The sequence below is a fragment of the Hydra vulgaris genome, chromosome 03, assembly GCF_038396675.1.
Source record: "Hydra vulgaris chromosome 03, alternate assembly HydraT2T_AEP".
Classification (NCBI taxonomy): domain Eukaryota; kingdom Metazoa; phylum Cnidaria; class Hydrozoa; order Anthoathecata; family Hydridae; genus Hydra; species Hydra vulgaris.
In genome coordinates, this window is record NC_088922.1 from 6,927,791 (window position 1) to 6,954,908 (window position 27,118).

General features: G+C 28.4%; 1 protein-coding gene across 1 annotated transcript; it reads left to right on the plus strand.

Annotated features, from left to right (window-relative positions):
• Nucleotides 1-9,428: 9,428 nt before the first annotated feature.
• LOC100211754 (cysteine-rich protein 1) lies at nt 9,429-20,332 on the plus strand. Its single transcript, XM_065792199.1, has 3 exons — nt 9,429-9,657; nt 12,314-12,408; nt 20,119-20,332. Exons 1-3 carry the CDS (start codon nt 9,621-9,623, stop codon nt 20,245-20,247), a joined length of 261 nt encoding a protein of 86 aa, XP_065648271.1. The 5' UTR covers nt 9,429-9,620; the 3' UTR covers nt 20,248-20,332.
• The last annotated feature ends 6,786 nt before the right edge of the window (nt 20,333-27,118 follow it).

Genomic DNA, 27,118 nt, shown 5'->3' on the forward strand with positions numbered 1-27,118 from the left:
AAATGCTCTAAATGTATACAAACTAAATATATACCATAACTTGTTATTTATGTTTAAACTTCAAAATGAAATGATTTCAAAATATTTTTTTAAAGTTTCAATGAGTAATTACTACATCCCACTAACATCACTCAAAAAATCTGACTTCTCGACTATATGCCGGGGACCACGCATGTGGAATTCGGTTCTTGACGAAAATATGAAAAAAATAAAATCTATTGCTACATTTAAAAGAACTATAAAAAAAACACTTTAAATTTAAACATTACGTACTTTCTCTCATTTTTTTTTAAAAAATTGAAATAATTTTGTATTTTTAATTTTTTATGTACTTTATTTAATTTTAATATTGTATCGAATATGTATATGCATATGAAGCGAATTTAATTTTTTTTTTGTTTGTTTATTGTCTTTAATATGTATACGAATATGTACAGATTTGTAATTTTTTATTTGTTATCTTATATTTTAACTTTATCTTAAATTTCTTCTTTTTTTAACTTTAAGTTCTTTTTTTAACTTTAAGTTCTTTTTTAACCTTCTAAAATTTCTAACCAAATTTTTATTCTTTTTTTAAACTTATTAATTTCACTCTTTTATGTAATATTGGAAGATGTAAAATTTAATTGTATTTTTTTGTATTTCACAAAGTGACTTGATGATAAGTCATTTTGACTTCCACTTGCCCCAGTCAGCTTATATATATATATATATATATATATATATATATATATATATATATATATATATATATATATATATATATATATACTATTAGTAAATAATAGTAGGTCACAAATTTTTGTAAAATTATTTATTATTGGGTCTTTTTTACCCTTTCTTTTTCTTTTATATCTTAATTTGTAAATATTTACTTCTAAATACTAACTTTCTAAATACTAACTTTAAAATTTTTTATTTTTTAAATTATTGAGGGGGGGGGGAGTAAATGCCCCTGCTAAAAAAAAAACCTAAAAATTTTAGCGGCACTTGTCCCATACGTGAGAGCAACAAGTTGATGAAATTTTTTCAAATAAGTTTATATTCAACTTTTAGTTTTAAAATTCATCGAAAAATTCTTAGCGTTTAAAAATTACGGACTTTGTCTATAAAATTTGTAACCCCCTCAAATTTAGGGGTTCATGCTGTATATGGCCATAATTTTTGAACTTTAAGAGATTATTGTATAAATTTTAAAATTTATTACAAATATAGAATTATTTAAGAATAGCTAAAAATATATATTTTATCAACTTATTCTGGAAATTAGTTGGTATATGCTGCATCCGCCACTGCAATGTGATGAAAGTTCAAATACTTTTAGGCAATGTCAAACCAATTCTTTGTAACCAAATAACAAACTTAATGGAAAAGATAATGTTAGGAGTTAAATACTTTAAACAAAAACTTATATCCAAAACCAAATAACTTGTATTATAACTTAGTATAAATTATGTTTTATGAATTAAGAAGTCTTTTTTTGTACTTCTAATAATAAATATACATAACTTATAGAACATTTTTTTTATTATAAAGTATATTTCATACAAAGTCTGTTTATTTTTTATACATTTATTTTTATATAGATTCATAATTATATATATTTATATTTTATATGTTTATTTTTATATATATTTATTTTAGTTTACATTTATTTTTATACATTTGTTTTTGTATACATTTTTTTTTATACATTTATTTTTATATACACTTGTTACGCTTGTAAAAAATTGGACAATAAGATCAGTACGATCTTTTTTCAGAAGCCTTGTTTGTCATTTTTAAAGGAAGTTATTCTTTAATATTTGCTAAAAATATTTTGTGATTCTTATTCTAAATAGTGGTTGCTTGTAGGTTTGTTGGGAGCGAATTTGTTAGATTATCATTTTTAAGAAGTTTCTATATAAAATTTCACAGTTGTCCAAAAAAGGGTCCTAACGTCTTCGGAAATGACCCATAAAAATCCCTTGGAGGATTGATTCTATAGGTTATGGTGATCATTTTAAAATAAAAATTAAAATCTTTTAATTATGTTCGCATTTTCCATTTAAATTTTTTGCCCAACTTACTCTAATAAACCTAATTTTCAAAATGCGTTTCCACTGCTAAAAGTCACTAAAAAAACCCTTTTGTTTCGTCTTAAATGTTGCAAATATATCTAAACAACATTGTATTAACCTATTGTTTAACTTTTTTCTCCTTCTTTAATAAAAATTCAAATTTAAAGGCAATTAAAGTAAAATATGTTGGCGTCAAATTTTTGCGCCTGAAATAGTGTAAACAAATAAATTGGCATTTCTGTTAAAATGAATACATCTCTGTCAAAAAAATGTCTAATTCAGCAAAAACTCATGCTGATTGAAGAAAATCTGTTTGTTTTTTGTTTTTGAAGAAAAGTGATCCATATTAACTGATGTTTTGATTTAAAGAGTAAAAGAAATTAGTATTACATTTAAAAGAATATTTTGAGTGTAATATTAATTTCAATAATTAGAAAATTCCAACTGGCATTTGCAATTCCTGTTGAAGCTAACGACTTGATACTGTTAGTATTATTGGACAGATACCAGACTTGTACAATTTCAATTCGATTATCAATAAGCCATCAACAAGATATTCTGGTACTTGTTAGTGCATAATTTGTAGGGTAGTCAAATCAAAGCTCAAAGAAAATCTGCCACATATTGAGCTTAATATTTTAAATCAAAAAACAAAAGTCTACCCTGAAACATAACCCTGAAACTGAAACTGACCGTAGTTCCTGAAAAGTCTACCCTGAAACTGACCGTGACAAAGCTTTCAGTCGTAAACCTTCACCATCCCAGCCAGCTGATAAAAGATTATTTGTTTTTCAGTACTTGCGAAAGGACATCCGCACTTTTGTACTATAGGTACAAGGCGGTAAAATGTACACAAACTTGCCGTAGAGGACCGTAAGTGTGCCGTATTGTGTAAGATGCCTCTCCAGGAGGTACTGTCAAACTTAGTCGAGCAAGTGGAGGTAAATCTGTAGAAGTTCTGTATAAAATAAATGTAATAATAAAATGAATGTAATAAATATATTATATAAAAAAAGTATATTAAGTAATTATAATATTTATGATAACGACAATAGGAGGTTCAAAGATGTTTCAGAAGTTTATAAACGTTAAATAGTTTTGTACAATGCCTCGTGCATTATCAGTTAAAATTGTCCGAGTTGACTCTTTCAATGTTATACTCAGTATAATACTATTTTGATAATTTTCTAAAATCTGTCATTATAGCGCAATCGTTTTGGAATGTTAAACGGGGGTAAAATTGCTAAGAAACGCTAAATTTCCTTATTATTTTAATATTAAATAATTTTAATCTTTTATTTTTATGAAATTAATAAGTTTAATAAAATAATTTGTTAGGACATTCACTGCCACGACATTCAGAGAAATACAAGCAGCAGCTATTTACTGCGTAAACATTGGTCCATGTTCAAAACAGTATGAATCTTTCCAATGTTGGTGTGAAAAGGCTTGCATCAGCTCTAAACAACTCAATTGAAAAAAGAGTTGTTGAGGCAAACGTGAAGCGAAAACTTGACAACCTCTGAAACAAATTAGCAGATTTTTTCATAAAATCAAATGCTGTTTTTCTCGACAAAGAAATGAAAAAACCAAGTTCAAAAAATTGTTCACTGCATGAACATGAATGCCTTAATCAACCATATTCTCTCTAGAGGACTTACATTATATCATTTCGTTAAACTTGGAATTGATGGAGGTGTTTCATTCTTGAAAATTACCCTCACGTAATTGACACAAATTTCAAGCAAAGTTTTACTCAAGGATTGTCATGTCTCCAATGTCTTCTGTCCAGGATGCAGGTTTAGAAAAACAGCTTATTGTTGCTGCAACAGAAGGTATTTCTGAAACATTTGAAAATCTTAGGACAATATTAAGCCTCATAAAAATTGAAGATGTGTCTCGCAAAATTTCATATGACATGAAAGTAGCCAACATTTTAGGTGGTACCCAGTCTCACTCTAGCAAACACCCATGTTACTGGTGTGATATCGAGTCTGAAAACCTTACAAACTCTGGCCAACCAAGAACATTTAATTATTTATGCAACAGCTATGCTGGATTCCTCTCTTTAGGCGCAAAACTTCAATCGGCTAAGAATTATTCAAATGTTGTGAATTCTCCATTAATTGACCCCTACTGGCAATCTGAGATTGTTCTTGATGTAATTCCTCCAATGGAACTTCATCTTTTTCTTGGAATCTTCAACTATGTTTTGAAGCAACTTCTTAAAATATGGGATCAAGCACAAGAATGGATGAAACTCTTACACCTTCAAATGCAATCATGGGGGACAGTTCAATGGAAATGAATGCAACAAACTGTTGAAGAATATTGACATTCTTCAGAGTCTTGCCTAAAGGCGTTGTGCATTGCAAGCAATGCTTTTTGTTGATTGCTTTAGAAAGCTTCAATCTGTAAAAAAAACTTGTTTTGGAAAGATCTTTGGAAAGAAAAGAGGCAGGATTCTGTCAAAATATTTCAGAATTCTAGCATTGTTACCTAGCTCTTAGAATTTCAGTTACTCCCAAACCACATGCAATTTTTCACCACATCAAGGAAATTGCTTAAAAACATGAAACTGGGCTCAGAATTTTCAGTGAGCAAACCACCGAATCAATGCATGCCGAATTCATGATCCACTTGCAAAAGTTTAAAAGGCAACTTTGTCATCCTAAATATGGGGACAAACTTCTAAGTTGTGTTATTGATCTTAACAGTAAACACATTTGAAATTAAACTGTTGTGGATTAAAAACTCTCAGGAAGCGAATCTCAGTCAGAGTATATTTTCGTGTGTTTAATTTTTTTTTTGTCAGAAGATTTACAGTCTTGGAAAGAATATCTACAGTCTCAAATTTGTATTTGTTTAGGCTACTTTGTAATCCAGTGTATATGTATTTAGAAATACATACACATCTTTTTGAAAAAAGTTGTGTTTTAAATAATGCCATGTTTAAGAGTAAAATTTTAATATCGATTTCTTTTGATTTCTTATCCTCCTAAAAAATCAAAAGAAATTTGATATACTATATTGTATATTTATATACTACTATTTAAATGTATATACAAATAATCCTTATTAAAACATAATTTTGAATCAAAGGGATATAAGTTTGTGATATTTGTAAAGTTAAAGCCAAAAAAAGTGTTTTTTTGAACTTTTGGTTGTGCAAATACTTTTTGAAAATAAAGGTTTTTGGTGTATTTAGGAGGAAACTTTAAATGCAATTTTCTCCTGCAGAGGTAATTAAAAGATTTTAATTTTTTCTTAAAAGTAATCTCTATTGTCTATAGAACCACCCATTCAAGGGATTTTTTGGGTCATTTCCGAAGAGGTTAGGACCCTTTCTTGGACAACTGTGATTTTAAACAAGATTTTTATATAAGATTTATTAATAACTAATGAGCAATAAACGTTTTATCTCTTGTGACGTCTATAAGACGTCTATACAACGTCTATACAACGTCTTATTGACGTCACAAGTTGTTACGAAGTCCCAACCAACGTTCTGTGCTTGCTAGAGTATTTTATTTGTGAGAAGTTAACTTTATAAATTATTTTTCAATAAAGAAAAATAACAATAATTCAAAAAATAGAATTTTATATGCAATAAACATTTTATCTATTTTGTCCCAGCAGATACAGACGTCCATAAAACGTCTATACAACCTCTTATAGAAGTCACAAATTGGTACAACGTCCTTATGACGCCCAGCAAACGTTCTGTGGCGGCTAGGGTATATTATTTGTGAGAAGTTAACTTTATAAATTATCTTCCAACAAAAAAAATAACAATAATGCAATAAATGGAATAAAAAAATTATCAAATCTAAAATTTTAAAGTGTTATTTTAAGTTATAAATGTTTTACAAAGAAATCCGTTAAGCTTATACATAATTTTTGTGTCAATATTTTTATATAAAGCGGTATATATATAAAATTATATCAATAGATATATATCTATAATTATTATTGCATTTACACACAGGAGTTGTTAAATTATAAAGTTTCAAAATATCAAGCTAAATATTTATGAGTTTATATTTGTGATCATTAATTACATATTTTTGACAATTTTTATAGGGTGGTAGGAAAAAATCCCGCTGAGAACAAATCCCCCCGGATTTTTTTACAACGCTTCAAATACACGATATATCAATATAAAAGATGTTTACAACATAAATATTTTATACATACATATTATACAACAAAAATCTTAATCCTATATTTTTCATAAATAGACAGAAAAATAGGTAGAACATGCAATGAGTGTACATACATCAACTGACAAAGGTAGAACATACAAGGAGTGAACCCTTTATAGTGTTTCTTTAATGTTCTTTACTTACAAATTACATATATAGCAAAAATTGTTGAGAAAGTTTTTAAAACCACATTCATAGAGCACCTGGGCTTAAAATTTTGTTGCGTAAAAATGTATAGCAATTTACTTACCAGTAACAGTGACCAAGCCAGTAATCGTTACACAACATAAATTATTTACGCCCAACAAGATCATTTTAGTAGGTGTGCCATGCTAGACAAGAATAAAATGAGGATAGAAAACTAGGAAAGAATAATTTCAGAATAGAATGTTTTATGATAGAAATAAAGAAACCTTACTAGAAAAGAATTTTTACAAAAGAATATTTTTTGGCAGAAATTTTGAAAAGAAACTTGAAATACTTTCTAAGAAAGAATATTTTTTAATAAACGTAAACAACTTGCTTGGAAAGAATTTTATTTAATAAATGCGAAAAACTTGCTAGGAAAGAATTTTATTTAATAAATCTAAAAAACTTGCTACGACAGAATTTTATTTCATTTATCCAAAAAAAATTCTTTTTTAAAATTTCTTTGCTAGCACGTTTTTAAAATTTCTTTTCTAAAATTTCTTTGCTAGTACGTTTTTCCAATTTTCTTTGCTAGAAAGAAAATGACTTTTACTTGTGCGATTTCTATCCTAAAAAAGTCTTTGCTAGCAAGTTTTTCATTTTTCTTTGCCAGAAAGGATATATGTATTTCTTTCTTCTTTTCTATCCTTCAATTATTCTATCCTAAAAAGTAATCATGTTTTTTTCTATCATAGCAAGAATTTTCATGTTTCTTTCCTAGAAAAGCTTTCCTGAATTCTTGTCTAGAACCGGCCACCTTTTAGTATGCAACTGATAAGTCAATATATTATGCAACATAACATTGTTGAAAAATGCGATATATTAAATAATAAAAATTTTTTTTTTTATAAACTTAGAATATCAAATTTAAATAAAATTACAAAAATTCAGTTGTAAATTATAAAAATAATTACATGACCGGGGCTAAAAGAAGACAAATTTAGTCTTATCACCAAGCCCCCAAAAAAGTAAACTTTTGTACTCAGCATACCCAGAATAATTGAAATTAATCAAAATTTTTATGAAAGTTTTATCTTTGGCGTGTTATCTAACTTTAAACGCGGTTTAAAGCTATCTTGAGCTCTGCCTTTATTTAGTCCCGGTGTCATGTTAATATTTTACTCCGTTAAAATTTTACTGCGCAGTAAATTTATAAAGTTGTAATTTTACTGCGCAGTAAAATTTTAACGTCAAAAACTCTCAAAACATAAAAGTTAAAGGTAATTTACGTCGCATTAGCTTTGACGTCGCTATTTTTTTTATAAAATGAGCTTTTTAAAACCACATTATTTCGAAATGGGGCAAGTTGGGGCAGCTAACTTTTTAGTTTCTTATAGAATGATACAAACTTTTTGTAAAAAAAGAATCAGCTTAGCGAAGGAAGTCTAAGGTAAAAAATCCTAGCACTATAAAAATCAGTTTAAACTCGTTACAATTGCATTTTTTAAAAGCATTTCTTACAACGTGTATAAATACATATTCAAATATTTTCATAATTTAAGATAAAGTTATCTATTATCTTTGTATATATATAGAAAATAAAATTGAAAGGTTTTGTATTTAGGGAGAATCAAGATTTAAAAATGATAAAATTTTAATAATAAAAAAAAGCTGTTTTCGGTCACTTTCAAACATAAATTAACGTTTGAATCTTTTATTTCAGTACTTATTTTTTTATACCGTTATAATCATAAGAAACTGTAGAAAATAGTAAGCTGATAACATTATTTAAATTGGGCTACTCAAAAAACTGTATTTTAGCCAAATTTGAAGTGTTTCTAAATCACTGTGCACCGAAGCGTCGTTTATCTATTGGACTTTAAAATTTTACGTTTTAAAACTTATTAATAAAAAATCAATAAAACTGTATTTACTGATTTCTGTAAAATTATATATGCTATATAAAAGGTCAACTGAAAAAGTTTCACTCTTAACTTAGTGTAGCTAATTTAAGTTCTTGTAACTTTCTGTTTCGTTTAGTTTTAGTAATCCCAAACGGCAAAATTTTAAACAGCATCATAGGTTTATTCACTTAATTAATGTAACAACCTGATGATTTTTACAAATTTTATATTTGAATTAAACTATTATCAGAGGTCTTAAAGAAGGATTTAAATATGTATTAAAAAGAAAATTGTAAGTCTAGATGTTTAAATTGCATTTTTCAAACTAATTGCTTTTCATGTTAAAAAAGTTTTTTTTTTTTTTTTAAATGTAATCAAACTATAAATTTAGGAGAAAAATACAGCATTTATTCTATATTTTATAAAGCTAGTTTATATATTTAAATCTTCCAATTCCAATTTATTAGTTTATAAATTTTTTTTAACTTTGTTTAAAAAAAAAAAGCAGTAATATTATATTCGTCAGATTAAGTGGCATCGCTAGGGAAAGGGGATGGGTGGGTGCGGGTTGCACCTGGTGACACTATGACGACGTCACTCCGAGGGGTGACACCAAAATCAATAAAAAGCAAATATGCCAGAATTTTTTTTTTCAGGTTAATCTTTTTTTTTTAGAAATTTCTAGATTTAGAGGAATTTTTTTAGTTTCACCTTTCACCAGTTATTCTAGAGTCACCCGTGATGTTTAAATTTTAAGGTGAAACCAAAAGTTTAAACATTAAATAATGCAAACAGTCATTTCAAACAAGTTTTTTAACTAGTCATGTCAAAAACTATTTTAAGGTGGAAAATAATAAAGTTTAAAATCTAGCCACTTGTCAGATTTTAAAGATAGTACTTTGCATATAAATTTTCGTTATGTAACAGCTAAAGCAATATGTATTACTATAACAACCAAAAGTAATACGTAACCAAAAACTTCTAGAATGAAATGCAGTTTTTTCAAAAAAATATTCACAGTAAATGTTGGAAAAAGCGTCTTCAAAAATTAAATTATTAAAAAAAAAAGTCACATGTTTATTTGTATAAAAGGAAACCAGGTATTAGCAAAAGTTTTTAAAGCAAATCCATTTGTTTTTATTTTATTGAATTTAAAAGAAAACACTGTTATTGATTAATACTTTATTGAATGAACTATTCTTTAGCATTAAAATAGTGGAAATATTAAATTTTCTTTAACGGTACAATTTTTTAACTAAGATTTTAACGCATTTTGGAAAGGCTTAGGAGTTTTATCGCATTTTCGTTTAATAAAGTTACAGATGAATTGTCCTAATTGCAAAAAAGTCGTTTATTTTGGTAAGAGTGACTTTTAAAAAGAACATCTGACTGTCAAAAAATAAACTGCCGATGATAAATTTCCTATAATTAAAGTGGTTTTTATACACCTTATCAAGTCTCTGTATGTGTAATATGTAAAACTTAACTTTAAAACTCAAATAATTTTTTTATATTGATTTTCTGTATTCCAATATCTGTATATCTCTATATACAGAAATAATATACAGAAACACATAAACTGTATGTTACATCGTATCTCTATATCGTATATCTCATATCTCATAACTCTTATGTAAAATATATCGAAATATCATTGATTGACATTTATATAGAAATAATGTAATGTAAATAATCAATATAAGCTTTATAAGTTAATTTTTTTCAAATATTTACAAAATCATATTTTACAATTTTTTTTTGTTATTTTGCTTTTAAATATCATTTTGCAAAGTCAACCATTTTAAGTGTGTTAAATATCAACATATAAGTCTGACTATGCATATCCTATTATAAATACATATGCATCAATAGATACTAAATTTCATCTAAGAATTTATTAATGTTTAAAAGTTATGTTTATATAAAGTTTCTGATTCTAATTCTTTCCAATGTTCTAAGAAAGATGGGTGTTAGCGGCATTCAATCACTGTTATAGTTACAACAAATTAGTATATTTGTTGAGTTTTTGGTAAAATTGTTTAATGTGAAAGTGTTTGCTTTTTAAAACCTCACTCTTTTAAACCTCACTAGTTTAAAACAACTCATAATCCACTTTTTCTTTCTTTTTTTGCAGCTGTTCTGTCATCAATTAAAATTTTTTAATATATAACTAGGTACCTTCACAAAAATTGTTTTTTTTAAAAAAAAAACCAAACCTATTCCATTATATAGGTAGGGGAGAGTGGTGTACCTCGGAGGTATTTTCAAACTTTTACAAATATAAAAAAAAATACTTACAATATGTTCTGTGACAATATATTTTCAGTAACTTTATGATATTAGTTACTCTAGGATTTTTTATTAAACATCCAGATATATTTTTTCATCCCTTTTTTTAAGTTTAAAAAGTAGCTTATATTACAGCCAAGGTACCCCACCGGTGGTGTACCTTACAGGTATGTATGTTGAACCTTGAAGGTATTTTTGTTTTAACAGATTAAGTACTCAACATGGTAGAAATTTGATATAATGTTTACTTATAGGATAATTGGACTTCACATCAAAGATAATATTAATCTATCTAATTAGATTTACATAAACTATATATTTATTGATACTTATGTTGAAATTATATATTATTATAAATTTTCAAAATACTTAGAATTATTAAAAACTTACAAAAGAAATAAAGTTGATTAAGAAAAGAGTAATAACAAGTTTCTACATTAAAGTTTAGTAATTATAAGTATTTCACTTTGATTTAGCATTTGTCTAATCTACATTCAGGTAATCAAAGTTAATGCCTAATGTGTTTTTCCAGCTGTCGTACTGAACCTCCTGTAATAGAGGGATGTGACAATCTAAAGATCATGTCTAATTTGCCCAACTCATAAACAGTTTTATAATCTCTTTGATAATTCAAGAAAATTATCAAAGAGAAGATAACAATTAATAAAATAAAAAAATAAATACAATTTAACAAAGAAATACACACATCATATTATACTAAAGAAATTCTTAATAAACAAAAGAAAAATAATAATAAACTATTACAACATATTATATTAAAAAAATACTTTCACAACAAATATTACTTATAACAGTATTAACAAAAGCATGTAAGTTTGTACCTTGGTGGTACCACCAAGGTTCACAACATTAGCTACCTCCAAGATACAACAAATGTGTTAAGTCGTGGTATAACAACTTATTATGAGCCTTTACATGCAACTAAAATTTCAGTTTGAATTCATCACTCAAGATGGCAGCACAATTGATGTGCCTCCAAGGTACTCTCACCTTCAAGGTACACCACTCTTCCCTATTATTAAATGATGAAATACCAATTTTAAAGCCTGTTTACACTGAAAGTTTTTTGTTTTTTTATCAGTGACTGAAATAATTATTTTCTAACTTTTAAGGCCGATTTTCTTTGTTGATTTTGTTGATAATAAGTAAAAATTATTAAACAGGGAGGTCTTAAGCTTGGGGTGGGTGGGAAAATTTTTCAAAAATTAATAAACGTTCCCTCCCCCCCCCCCCCCTCTTCCTTTTTTTTTTATTAAGCATTCAAGAGTACATAATTATTTCTGGTTTATGTTGTTACATTTATATTTATGATTTGATTTCAATTCAATAAAAATTCTTTTCAACATAAGCATTTCCAACATAAGCAACATAATCAAATTAATGTGAATAATATTTATGGCTTTTTTTATCACTAGAGACCATAAAAACTGTTTTATACTGCAAAAATATATTTGTGAATGGTAGTTCACCTTAGACCCAGTTGGGGGAAGCTTGCAGTGCTCTCCTATACCCCTTTGCTGTATGGGAGAGAGCATTGTCCCCTCCTCATGAACTGGGGTTCATGAGGAGGGGACAATGTTCTCTCCCCTTATAGTTTCCTATGCAGTTCCACCTACTTTTATATCTTTTTTTTTTCAACCCCTGCCTTTATAGTATTAATTTGTTTTAATATTTATATTTTCAAAATACCTGTTTTACAATTTAGCTGAAAAAGTTTCATCGTTAGGAAAACATTGGCATCGTGGGTGTTTGAAATGTAAAAAATGTAACAAAACTCTCGCACCAGGAGGCCATGCAGAGGTATGTAGTAATCAGTAATAATAAATTAAAATTCAATAATATTGATTTTTATTTTTTAAATTCATACTGCAAATTTTTTAAATTCATTAAAGTTTTTTCAATCTATTTATGTAAATTCTAATGTAAATTCATGCCATATAAACTTTTATCATTAAACTTTTTATAATTTAAATTCTTATCTTGTAAGTTTTTATTGTAAATGAGGGTTTTTAGGGTATACGAGTGTTAAGAAAACTTATTAACTTTTGAATTATTTTAGATAACTTTATTATATCTTTTTATTTTTATTGTCTAAAACATTATAACAATATAAACATTGTTAGTCCAACTTTAAAACAAAATAAAATTTACTTTAATCAAATGCAGACTAAAACAGTTGTTATTAAAATGAAAAAATAGCATTGCAAAAATGTTATAAAGGGGGTTGAACTAAAAATTAAAAAAATTTTGAAATATTTAAGAGATTTATTATTAAATTTAATATTTGTAACTCCTTGAGTTGATACATTGACTCACTCTATCTTCTTTATTTTAAAATCTAATAATTTTATGCAATTTAACAAAAAATTGTGCTTAAAAAATGAGCTAATGTTTTAAGGGATGCTTCATTTGCAGATGTTTAAAGTAACTTGTTCTTTAATAATCCATATTCTTTGCATTTCTGTTTTATCTTATACTTATTTCTAAGAGAAAAGATGGCAGCATCTTTGCTTTAAGATATGAGCAAAGATTTATTATCTAAGATAATAAATACCCTTTTCCTTCTGGTTACCTTAGCTTCAATGAGTGTTGAAAATCTTTATTTTTTAACCCTTTTTTAGGACCTTAAGTTAATATTTTCTGATTCTTTAATATCTGAGTTTAATATCTGAAATTTTCCATTTGTTCAATATTAGTTTTATTGTAAGATGTTACTCTCACCTGCCAAAATGTTATTATATCGAGATTCAGTTAACAAATTAAAAAAAAACATAAAATACACATTGAAATTCAGTTAACACATACCCGAATTTACCTGAGTTGAAAAAACCTGAGTTAACTTGAATTTAGGTGACTGCTTATTGTTCAAAATAAAACAGGGTTTTACATTATAATACATTAAATAAAATAATATTGGTAAGAATAGTTAAAAATAAGATATATAGATATAGATTTAAATAATTTAGTTGCTAGTTGTTGTTTTTAAGTTAAAAGAAACTTGCACAAAATTTCTTCTGATTTATAAATAGATTTTAAAATTTTAATAATTTTGTAAAATTTTAAAAGAACATTTTTAATGAGCAAATTCTCTTCTAAAGTGTTGACATTCATTTTACTCATTAAAAATGTAAAATTTTTACTGGATCATTGGAGTTGCCCATTTAAGATTTCTAACGTTGCTGAAACATCCTTATGAAGTTAATGTAAATTTTTTATTACATTGAATCTTCTTGAATTTACTCATAATTTTTTGCTTGCGTCTGCTTGGTGGTGGCTATGCAACTCTTTCTTTATCTCCTAATGAGGATACAGCTCCAAAACTCAGTTTAATGGTTTTAAAGTCAGATTTAGTAAAGTTTCCCAAACTTTGTTCTCAATGAAACTGTTTTCATTAATAATTTAAATTATCTCAGTATTAGCAGTGTCATGTTTCACATGGAAGGTCTCCCTGTTACTGGTTTGGTGTGCATTGTTAGGGTCACATAAGAAGCCTTTTTTTATGACTTTGATTTGATTAGTAGTTGATGGGCATAGCTTTTTGCTTATGGATCATAGCTTATTGCTTATAGGCATAGCTTATGGTCATGCACTGTCTATGATTTTTTATGTCTATGATGCCATTTGCAGACCCCTCTCCCGCATCTGAGCAAACGTACTTTATGGACAAACCCTAACTTGCCATATTATGTCATTAATGCCAAAATCATCAAAAGAGCTTTAAAATTAAAATTAACTCTATCAACTTCAAAAAATACTATTCCAGCTAACGAATTTTCGTTATATAATTGTGGTATTATACATTTATTTTTTTTGTAATTTGTTGCTAAACAATCACTTGTATGCGCTAATTAATAAAAAGTTATGTTACTTAAAATAAAAGATAATGAGAGACTATGTACTGCAAAAAAAAATAAAATGGGTATACCTTGAGACATATCAATATTGAGTAAATAAGGCTTTGTGGTTATTGACTCCATAACACTCTTAGAATTATATCAAGAAGTTTGGTTGAAGTTAAAACTAAAAGCAATCCAGTTAATAATATTTCTACACAATTCAAAGTACCACTTAAACATATAGTTACAGCATTTAAGGTAAATGTTTATTAAAATTTCTTTTAAGATACCCGGCGCCGGGTACTACAAAAAAATGGGCGATTCCGGGTACCCAGAAAAACAGCTGAATTACCGCACATCACTAGTTTCCACTACAGTTGAGGAGAGTACTTTTTTATATTATTATTTTATTTTTATTTTAGTTAAAACCTTCTCTCAACTCTTTAACTCAGAAACACACCTTGACAAACACAGCCGCTGTGCAAAGAAACAAGTTGAGCTTGGTACTATCAGGGACATGATTAGTATTGAACTTTAGCACTTTGCTTATAAAACAAGCACTCTACCACTACACCACTGCCACATCTAATATTTTATTTTAAATTTATTAAAATTTTTATTAAATATTTTATTAAAATCAACAAAGTAGTTAAAATATTAATTCAAATTATTTTGTACTATCCTTTGCAAGTATTAATGGTCTTCAAAATAACTTTTCATTTGTTAAATCTTACCTTTTACAAAATTCAATAGAACTATTTGCTCTTTGTGAAACAAATTCAATTTTGGCTGTTTCATTTTTAAATCTCAGCATTGATGGTCATTATCATTTGATTTGCTCCAATAGTCACATGATTGTTCTGGGCATATACTTAAGTATCAACTTTATCCCATGATTTTCTCCTTGTACAGCAGCTACTTCTATTGGTAATCTTTTCTTCCATCTTTTCCACAAGTACATCAGAGAAAAATAAGCCTTTTTATCATTAAAAGAATAACAAAGGTACTGTTTGGCAGCTAGGTCCAGTATTTCTACATCACTAAATCTCATGTGTTATCTCAGAAATTATATTCTAGAGGCTTAAAATCCTTAACAATGTCATTAATAAAGGCAAGTCTAACAAGTCTCGCATATGGATCTTATCTTATTACTTCTTTCAAGGATAAAACATTTGCAATGAACCTTTCTAACTTCTCTTGAGTCTAATGGTTACATTCTTTCTATTATTCTAATGAAACATGTAAATCCATTTGAAACATTCAAATTACTAATGCTTCTGTTGCTAAATTGAACCTGTCATTTCAAAAAGGGCACAAGTCCATTTACTAAAATTTTTCAAAATCAACAAAAATAAGATTTTTATTAAAATAATGTCTAGGTTGCTAAAGAAATTAAACATAGAAGTAGATAAATAAAGAACGTATATAACTTTATTTTAACTGTATTTTTTATTTTTTATAAAAAAAACATAAATCATACAGAAATTTTTAATTCAAACTTATAAACTAACTGCTAAAAGTTTTGGACTTATGTCCTTTTCGAAATGACAGGTTCAATTGATCTCCCATTAAAACTCTTTCAACTACTACTTTTTGATCTCTTAGAAGCAGCAGATCCTGAATCTAATATCTATTCTATGACAGCTTGGAGCTTGCAGTGGCTGGTGAATTTGTGTCTGGTGAAGTGGCTGGTGTCCAAACAAAAGTTATTTACTGCTAATAAATATCACAATATTGTTGATGCTGCCATATTGATGAATGGCAATACTCTTATTGATTCTCTCTACTTAACATTTTCTTAGGTTATCAAAACTCTATCTTGTGTAGTTCATAGTTAGTTGGATCCTTTTTCTGCAACTATTTCTTCATACTCAAAAAGTTTTATTTGCTTTTTTTTCCTGTAAACATAGGTTTAGAAACTTTCTTTATGTTTTCCTGACTCATACAGTTTTGTTAGCTTTCTTTTTGTTTTTTTTTTTGTTTTCTATTTGTTCTCTATTAAATTAGGGGGTTTTTAAAAAAAAATAAGTAAGTGTTAAAGTTAGGGGGCATTTATAAAGTGTATATGCAGTAAAAGCACTAATTTAGGACCTCTTCTCCCTTGTATGCTTTCAACACCCCTATCATTGCGTACGTGCATTATTTATTGCAATACCACCCACCCCACCCCTACCCTTTCTCTGTTGCATAAATTTTTCAAAACGATAAAAACAAAAAAACATTTAGTTAATTGGACATATCTCTGTTACATAACATAATATTGATTTTTTAAGTTTGCGAAATTCGGTGCTTTTGTTAAATAAATAGAAATCAAGTTTATAAGAGATAGAGAATGATAAATATTCAAACTGGATACATACTCACTATCTTTAACACCCCCTTCCCCTTGTATGTATTTGCACATTTTTGAGTAACTCTTTTCCTCCAAACCCATGCTTATGTAGGGTAAGGTTGCTAATATTGTACCCCCTAAGACCAAATTAAAAAATGTTGACCATCTACTGAGTTGAAACGTGGATATTCAATTGTATTTCATAGTTTAGGGATTGTTTGTTGTAAAGATGTTGAAAAAACTCATAATTTAAAAAGCGTTAAGTTCCAAAGAATCAAATTTAAAATTGTGCTAAGAGTACAATTAAGAAAACTAGATCCTTAATTGTACCGTTGTAATCCAATATTGTACTTTTTTGATTTAAAATACTTTACAACTTCGCAAATATTTACAACTTCGCAAATATAAAAGAACTGATTAAAATGAATGGTTTTTGTAAAATCAGCAATTGGAAATATTCTGATATAACATAACATAACACCTAACTGCCCATAATCTAATGAAATGAAGTTTTTATTTAATAAACTCTATGCAACTTGAATTTTTTTTTCTTCTGGAAAATGCCAAAAACAGGTATTACCAAATATGGTACAATTTTTATTTAAATTGTATGCTTACCAATGGGCTAGCTAGGATTAGAATAGAGGTGGAAGGCAAGTATTAAAGATAGTTATACTAAATAATATAAAACAATATATACAATATCTGTTTTAAAAGCAATTATACTAAATAATGTAAAATAAAATACATAAAAACTTTATTTTTGGCAAAAGTTGCAGATGTTGTTTCTGTTTTTGATTAACACCCGCACAGTCAGCATGACACCAGCCTTGACAAGCAAGCCATTTTATCATATTCTTTTCTATATTTTCTTCACAAAGGTAGCAAAACCAGCTTTCACTATGAAGAGATGTATTTGCATGCTTGAACCTTTTTACACCTATCCTGCCCTGTTCTATCTTTTTAGTCGATATTGGTAAAACTGAGCTAGAGAGTGCATCTTTATACTTGTCAATACAAGAATAGTACTGGAATTTTTCTTTTTTTTGTTTAAGTGGTGAAGTTCGTACTGGAAGCATGGATATTTCTTTAATTGGAATCTCAAAATTAAAAAGATATGTTAACATAAAAAAAAGGTAAAAATTGTTAAATTTGAATAACCAACAACAACTGGATAATTTTAGCTAAAACAATTTGTATATAAAGCTAGAAAATAACTACTTACTGTTTGGAAAGTTTTTAATTGTTGCTTATTTGAACTCAACTCTCCTTTGAGTAATTTGAAAGGTGCAAAGTCTTCTTCCTGAAACACTGAGTTGTCTACTGGCCATATCCCAGTGTCTCCAAATCCATTAATAGCTATTTCCATACCAACAAATTTTGCATAAGCCTCTCCAAAGAGTTGAGGCACTTAAAATTGAGTAATACATCTGTCTGGATGGCTTCGCATCCATTTATCACAGGCAATGTTATATTTAGAATTCAAAGCTTTGAAAAACGATCTATCTAAAGGTTGTAGCCTATAAGTAGTATGTGATGGCAAAGATAGCATTACTGTTCCATCATCTCGAGCTAAAACTAATGCTTCTAGATTTTTTTATGTATTGAATGACCATCAAGAATAAGAAGTACTTTCTTTTGTTCTGGATGTTCTGCTAAAAGTTTAAGACAAAGATAGTTTATAAAATACCTAATTCACAAAGTAAACAAATCTGTAGTTATCCAACCACTATCAGAACATCCAAAAATTGTCAATGGTGGTGCTCCATCTTTGAGCTCATTTTTTAATCTCTTGTGTTTAAAAACTAGCATAGGAGGTACAAAAGATTCAGCAGCATTCATGCAACATACTCCAGTGGTATTTGAACCTCTTTCACTTCTTATTATACCTCCTACCTGATGTTTTTCTTTCAGAGCTAAAATTTTCATTGGTTTCTGAACTGTATTTATTCCAGTTTCATCTGCATTGTAGATAAAATCAGCAGTAATATTGTAGTTATCAACAAGTTCTGTAAGTTTATTGAAAAATAGTTCAACCTTTCTCTACAGAAACCGGTGGCTCTTGCCATAGATGTTGGTTCAGGTAACCTCAAACTGAGGCAGGGGTGACATTTCATGAATTGGTAATACCACTTTTTTCCAGCCATGCCCAAATCTTTGTTAAACTGATGAGGTATTTTATTCTTCTCAGCAATTTCAAATACCAATCGTCGTAGGTCTTTAGTATTAACTCCAAACATACACGATTTGAGTTTCAAAACATGTTCAACTAACTCTTTCTCAATTTCAGTAGGTAAATTACTACACCTACCAAAATGCTTACTTGAGTCATTTGCATATACATTTTTATGTTCCACATGCCTTTTAAAGGTTGGTTTAGGAATTCCGTATTTTAAACAAACTGCATTTAATCCGATATTGCTATTACGATAAGTAAAAATAGCTTTTTCCGTATCCTCTTCTCTCCATGATCCATATCTCTGTTTTGACATTTCAATTTTTTTTTTTAAAAGGGAATTTGTTAAACTTTACACGCGCTTTTTAGCGGTCAAAATGGTAGTATCGGTACTATTTATGATCTGCCTTGAGGTATAATTTACGCAACTAATCTGACATTCGGTTAATCAAAAAATTTCACAACTAATAATAAGGTATTTTAAATTCTAGGTAGTTATTTCGAATTTAGATAAATTATGCTTTAGCATTAATACACTGAACAAACCATATCTTCTATTTTCTTTCGTGAAATACGCTTAGTCATAAATCTCTAAAATAAGAAATCTCCAATAAACCAACAAGAGCTTACTCTGGCCTTAATGCAGTCGGATGACAAAAAAAAAAACAGTTGACTTCTTAATTTCATTCAGCAAAGATAAAAAATAAATTAAAAAATTTCTTGTGGGTTGTAAAAATAACGAGTTATATTAAAAGTACAATATAGGCATCGGTACAATATTAGCAACCTTACCCTACTTTAACTAGAATCTTCTTTTAAAGTTTAACTAAGCCACAAATTAATCTTTGCAGTTTACACTTGTGGTGTTTAGTTCTGTCCCATAGAATTTATTGCATTAATATTGTTTTATTTTAAATTTTTTGCATTTTTCCTTGATTCTTCCTTCTGTTGATATTGATGTATAAAAGTATATATCAGTATTGATCTTTAATTATCTCTGATATTTATTGTTTTTACTAACTCTGCTTGTCTCTAATATCACATTTATATTACAGTTTTTATTTTTCTAAACTTATTTCTGTTATATGATTAAACAGTATATTGTGTTATTTTTATTAGATTTTCAATATTGAAACAGTTTGTTTAGTTGAGTTATGTGTTTTTAGCATGGCGGTGTGCCATACTGTCATATACCATGCTACAGTGCGTTATTTGGACCAGGTGGTTTCGGTCACGGTGGAGCAGAATCTCATAATTATAATGAGGAGAGAGATCCTTCTACTATACTAAAGTGATTATATTAGGCGTTAATTGCATTTATATGTGTAAAATACATCAAGTATTACGTGATACACTTACAAATATTTTATAGCATATAAATCTGTCTGATTTAATTTGATATTAACCATTATTCTGAATATTTAATTTTATATTTAAACTGAAGTTTATTTTGAAAACATGCAATTGTGTGCCCTTTACAAAAGTTCTAATTAAATATATTGTTACCAGTAATTGTTTAAAGTTTTATCAAAATTGTTTTTATTTAAAAAGGCTTTAAGTTTCCATGTTTTTTTTTATAATTTAAAGTTTCTTTTAAAACACAAGATATTTAAAATGAATCTTTGGTGTGTAATAGTGTGAGTCTTCTGTTGACTTCTGTTGACTCGTCGTTGTATAATATTGTTCAGCATCATTATACAAAGTAAATTTTCCGTAAACTTAAACCGGTAGATGATAAAATCAGAAACCTTTTCCGATGTTTGAAATTTTGTGTAAATTGATGACCCAATAATAACTCTTTACTTTAAATAATTGCCTAAAGTAAAAAGCAAGTATATAGTTACTATTTACTACAGATTTTTAACGATATTGCGTAGTATATGCAGGGTAGCCTACGGAACTAGCGGCGCTGGATCGAATCTGTGCGATTATTTTTTTTTTTTTTGCGTGTACTAAAGTACACGCAATATACGTTATATTTTAAAGTGTTTAGTTTTAGCTTTATGCGTATTGCTTACGATTGTTGTTGATTAAAAGTTATAAGTTTTTATTTCAAAATTAAGAAGTGTGCGCATATCGACTGACTTACACAGGTAAAACTTGCAGGAAATATACATACATAGACTGACTTAAATAAATAGAACATGCAGTGTATGTACATATATCGACTAACTTAATAGGTAGAGCATGCAGGGATTGTGCATCGACTGAATAAATAGGTAGAACATAAAGGGTGTGTACATACATCGACTAAAAAAATAGATAGAACAAGCAGCGAGTGTTTATACATCGACTCTTTAAATAGGTAAAACATGTAGGGAGTGTACATACATCGACTAAGGGTTTCGTTTTGGGCAGGCCAATAAGTTAAAATAAAATCGTGTTAAAAATCAATGATAGTATTTATATCTGTAGAACCTAATTTAGCTAAAAAAAACACTCCAAATATGATTAAAACAATAAATGATTACGTTTTCCATTAATCTCTAATTTTAATACATTAAACGTATCTTTTTCAGAATTTGAAAGTTTTAAATCACTAAGTTCTAAACAATAATCTTTTTCTTAGAAATATTTATCCCATATTGAAATAAAATTGGAGCAGGAATTACAATGGCAACCAAAAGTAAAAGTGCCTCAAAGAGATATGCTGGCATAAGAAGTTCCGAAAACATTGTACTAGATAATACTTCTGCTAATGCCAGTGTGGATAATGGATTAGTATTTAATAGGCTGTTTAGTTCATCAAAATCAGTTATCACTTCACCATTTCACAGTTAAAAAAGAATTTAGTAAAGCGCAGGTTATGATGTTATAAGCCCTTGGGCAGTTAAAACAGCTTTTGATATTATTGAATATCCTTACTCATTATTTTTTATCTTTCATTTAAAAATGGAGTTTTTCCTGGCGTCTTGAAGCCTCTGAATTTTCAATGGGTTTCAAAACAACCAATACACTCTTGAAGTGTTTATTGACCTCTCAAAAGCTGTTGATACTGTGGACCATGATATTCTTCTGAACAAACTTAAAAGTTATAGAGTCAAAAATAATTTTAAATGGGTTTCCTACCTTAAAAATTGCATACAGTGTGTATCTACACTAAATTAGAAAACATTACCTGTAAAGTTTTTCAGGGATCTATTCAAGGGTCTTATTGTTTATCATTTAAATAAACGATATTTACTTATCATCTAGTATTCCAAACTTCTATCTTTTTGCTAACGACCTTCAAGTTTTTTATACCCACTCTAACTTTAAGACAATCTTTACCACTCACAGTTTTATAAAACAGGTTCTAACCTTAACTTTCTGACCCGGGAAAACCCTTTGGTGGAATGGTAGGTCACACTATGGGGATCACTAAGATTTAAGTCTCAAAATCAGATTGCAACGTCATGGCAAGTTATTTACATTTTAATTTTCAACCTAATAAACACAAAACGTGTTTTGAACATTTAATACACGTATTAATACGTATTAAAACGCGTTTTAGACGTATTAAACACGTCTTGTGTTTACTAGGATATATTATTGATTTCACAAACATGCGAAATGACAGCTTATTTTTGCTTTTTACAGAATTAAAAATCTTTAATTTACATAAATATAAATAAGGAAAGCAAAATTCTTGAAGTTATACAAGTAACAAGCATAAAATGTATTCACAAATATATTTTATGATTATTTTATAAAAACTGTTGAAACGTATTTAACTATAACATAATTTTTTTATTTTTCTTTTGAGTTCTGGAAAAATGAACCTTGTTTTTACTTAACCAATGAGAGCTAAACTGTGCCCATCTAATTTTACCGAAAATGCATAATAATGCTAACAACCATCATCAATGCAGGAAAACTGTTTGTTTTCTTTGTTTCAGTAAATGCGTTAGCATTTACTGAAACAAAGAGAGCTATCAAATCTAATAATAACAAATCTAAAAGAAAGATGTCAGATTATGCTGAAAAGAAAATCGACTTTAATGATGACAAAGTTCCGCTTGAAATTTCTGAAAAATGTTGCTCTTGTTTGATAAGGAAGGAAAGTGAAGTTCGATTAAGTCAACCTTATGTTGGAAGGATGCTTCCGTAACATCAGGTGTAAATTTAGTTTTTTATAGCTCAAATTAATGACAAGTTAAATTTTTTGACATTTTGCATTTATTATAGATTCGTCATTAGCTAGACAATTTTTCCCTCCAAATTTATCAATAAGTGTAAAAGATCTTGCTCAAGTTCAAGCAAACACAGCAATTTTAAAAAATGGCATCAAAAGGTTAGCAGCTACTATTAATCAGTCAACCTTACAACAGATTGTTGAGAAAAATTGCTCCATAAAACTTGATGAATTTAACAAACAGCTTGTACATCATTTCACAAGTTCATCAATTCAAGATCACGCTGGATGTGTGAGAACTGACATGCATTGCAATGACTTCCATGAGCTTAAAATTATAGCCAGGAGAAGTACATCAAAAAATCACATTGTAGAGGTTGGAATTGGCGGAGAAGGTGGGTTCCTGAAAGTTAGCCTGGGAACTATTGAATTAATTATGAACCTATCATTCCCTCATCAAAACTCGCTTGCACAAGATTTTTAAGGACACTGTCAAACGACAACTCACTATTGCTGTCTCAGAAGCTTCAAGAAAATTATACTAACGTTTCGCAAGTATTTGAATTAATTAATTTGAAAAACCAGGAATTTTTTATGTGATCTAAAACTTACAAATATTATTTGTGGGCTTCAAGCACACTCAAGTGCACATCCCTGCACCTGGTGTAAATTTGGTTAAAAGGAAATTGTAAGTTAAGGGAAATTGAAGACTTTTGAATCTCTAGAAAAAAATGTCTCACTCTTCAAGTCAGCAGGTTCCAATATTAGAAAAGCTCGACTATAAAAATGTTGTTTATTCTCCAATACTTAAACTACCTAGAGACACTTTAGCTTTGAATTTTTTCAACCTTCCTCCCATGGAATTGCATTTCCTAATTGGAAAGTTTTTTAATTATCATTTGGCTGCGCAACTTCAAGTTTTTCCGACTTGATTTAAGGCAAGTTTTTTCAATTTAAAGTAGCGCTTTGGACTAATGTGAAATGCGACGGTCCAAAGCAACTCTTTGGAATGATGCATTACACATTAAACAATAACACTACCATGGTGGACATTTTGAAGGGAATGAATTCAAATTTCTCAATTAATTATGAAAAACACTCATGCTATGCAGCAATCTTATTCAATAATACTTTTCGAAAATTCAATGCGGTAGTGTCTAGCTGATTTGGATGCAACCCTTATCCAAACTACCTACAAATAATTGAAGCATTCAGAATTTCTTATCTGGCATTGCAAATTGTGTCTGTAACACTCCATGAAGTATTTTTACATGTGATAGGTTTCATCGCAGACATGACCAAGCTCTTTGGCTTTACTCAGAACAGGCAACAGAAGCAATGCATCACAATTTTCAGATACATTGGCAAAAGGACAAAAGACGCAACCATCATCCGGAATACAGTAAGAAGCTACAATGTTATCTCGTTGGCTTCAATAGTAAACATGATTTAAGAATAAATTATTTTAGAATTTTTTTCATGTAAAAGGAACAGTTTTTTTGTAAATATATTTTGTTTGTTACTTGTATAACTTCAAGAATATATCATTTTGCTTTCCTTGTTTATATTGATATAAATTAGAGATTTCTTACTACTGTAAAAAGCAAAATAAGCTGTCATTTGGCATGTTTTTGCAAAACATAAAATGTTCTATTAAACACAAGACGTTTTTAATACGTCTATGGTACGTATTTATACGTTAACAAACGTTTAAAACACGTTTTGTGTTTACTGAAAATTAAAATGTAAATAACTTGCCATGACGTTGTAATCTGATTTTGATACTTATCTAAGTGATCCTCATAGTGTGGGCTATCATTCCACCAAAGGGTTTTTCTGGGCCAGAATGTTAAGATTAGAACCTGTTTTATAACACTGTGTTATAGGTATCATAATTGTTTTAAATCTATCGTGAAAGATTCATCGGACACTTATGCAGAAAATTGCTGTATTGGAAAAGTATCGGAATTTTATATAAAACAAGAATTGTTTTAAACAAGCATTTATCTTTATACGCTATACAACGTTACTCTTTATACCCTGTCATATTAATTATGCTTGGCATTGCTAGGGGTAGTACCCACATAAGTAAATTAAAACCTCTTTATTTTCAACAAAAGCACATTGCACGTCTTATAAATTTCAAAAATCTTTTTTCTCAAACCCTCTCTAACATGAATTCTGTTAATATATGAGACACTTCGAAGAAAAAAGTACCGGGTCTTAGAAATGGAGTTATTAGCACCACCGCATAGAAAGAAAAATAATCTGAAAGAAAAAAATGATTTTGATATTTTTATTTTTGACAAAGTTATAGCTGTATGTGCGGTACAACAACTGGTTCGCATAGTTTAAAAATGTTATAAGTTCAGTTTGATGAAGAAGTATTTTTTATTTTTAAACGTATAATACAAGCAGCTCTTTAGACAAGATGTTTTTATTGTTGTAGTGAATCACCAGTGACTCGAAATCTTACTAAGGCTTCTTATATTTTTAAAACGTCATGTGGAAATTTAATTTTAAGTTTTTAAAGTCTCTCCTTCACTAAATGCCCTCCGAGCCCAACCTCATAAATTCATTATGTCAAAAAGAGTGTCGGTTTTTTTAAGAGATCACATGCTTCCAAAGCAGTTGATGATTAAAACTTTGCAACTATATACATACATACAAACTATATACATGGATAGAGCCAGGCCTGCCGAAGGTGGGTACAATGAGTGATTTTCACCCAGACGCCAAGGCTTCTTAGGCGCAAAGTTTTCATTCAATGTTTTTTTTTTCTTCCAGAGAGCAGCCGTGGCGCAGCGGTAGCGCACTTGCCCCAGAATCAAAGGATCCGTGGTTCAAACACCACCTGCAGGTCAGTTTTGCGACATCGGTTAGGAAGGAGGCGTAAACTTCCGCTTAAATGCTCATCCGCGGTGCTCTGTGATAAGACCTTAAGGACTTCTTGGGACACCTAAAAAACAAAATTAAAAAAGAAAAAAGGAGAATATAAAATATATAAATTTATAAGAATAACTATTTTAAAATTCATATACTTACTTTGTGTAAGAATAGGTATCAATTTATGATAAAAACATTAATAAATCAAAAATAACTTTTTTATATTTTCTTAAATTTATTTAGTATATATTAGTGTACAATTTTAAAAATGTATTAATCAAGAACAAATCATGCATGTGAATTTTTCCGCTAACCTATCATTGACATTCTTTAGGCGTATCGTTTTTGAAAAGCAATATTTTCAAGATAAATTACTTATCATCTTTTTCAAAAAATTGCTATCAAAGTTTATTAAAAAATTCTAAACTTTATTTTATTAAGGCGCCAAAATATTTTTTTCACCCACCTTTGGAATGTCTAGCGTTCGGCCTAGTAAATGAAACTTTTGTTGCCAATTTTTTTTTTAAATTTTTGTTTTAAAAATTGCAAAAAAGATATAACAATAATAGAAAATCCTGGCCAGAGCAAGAAGAAGACGAGTTGTCTTATCACCGAGCCCCCTTACATTAGTGCTCTAAAACGTGTTTAAAATTTACATACGTAATAAATAATAAGTAAAACAGTATAAATACAATTTCAGCAATAAAATAATTTTTTGCTAACAATATTCAGCGAAATAATTTAAAAAATAAAAAAGTGCAAACAATAGAAAATCATGAAAGTTATCAATCCAAAAAAAACCATTTTGTGTAAAAATGCTTAACATCAAGAGTTATGTTTTATAAAAAAAAATAATGCAATAAAAATAAGAATTTGGGCTGAATAATAAATATCAACAAAATCATAAACGTAAAAGCAGATTTGCTTTTATGTAAATCGTTTGTTACTAATGGTTTGTAAACCATTAGTAACAAAAGCTAAAGAAAATGCAAAAGTTTAACTATTTTAAGTGATTTAATTCAAACCTTTTTAAATTGTCAAAAAAGATATTAAAAAAGATACTTGAAATCTAATATCAAAGACCATATTTAGCAAATGCCGTTTTAAATTCACCTTCAAATTTTCCAAAGTGCAATTTAAAACGAAGTTTTGTTTTTCATTAAAAA

Coding starts and splice junctions, on each gene's coding strand:
- LOC100211754 (XM_065792199.1), top strand. CDS start 9,621: ATGAATTGTCCTAATTGCAAAAAAGTCGTTTATTTTG. Junction 9,658..12,313: donor CAAAAAAGTCGTTTATTTTG/GTAAGAGTGACT, acceptor TTTACAATTTAG/CTGAAAAAGTTTCATCGTTA. Junction 12,409..20,118: donor CACCAGGAGGCCATGCAGAG/GTATGTAGTAAT, acceptor ATGTGTTTTTAG/CATGGCGGTGTGCCATACTG.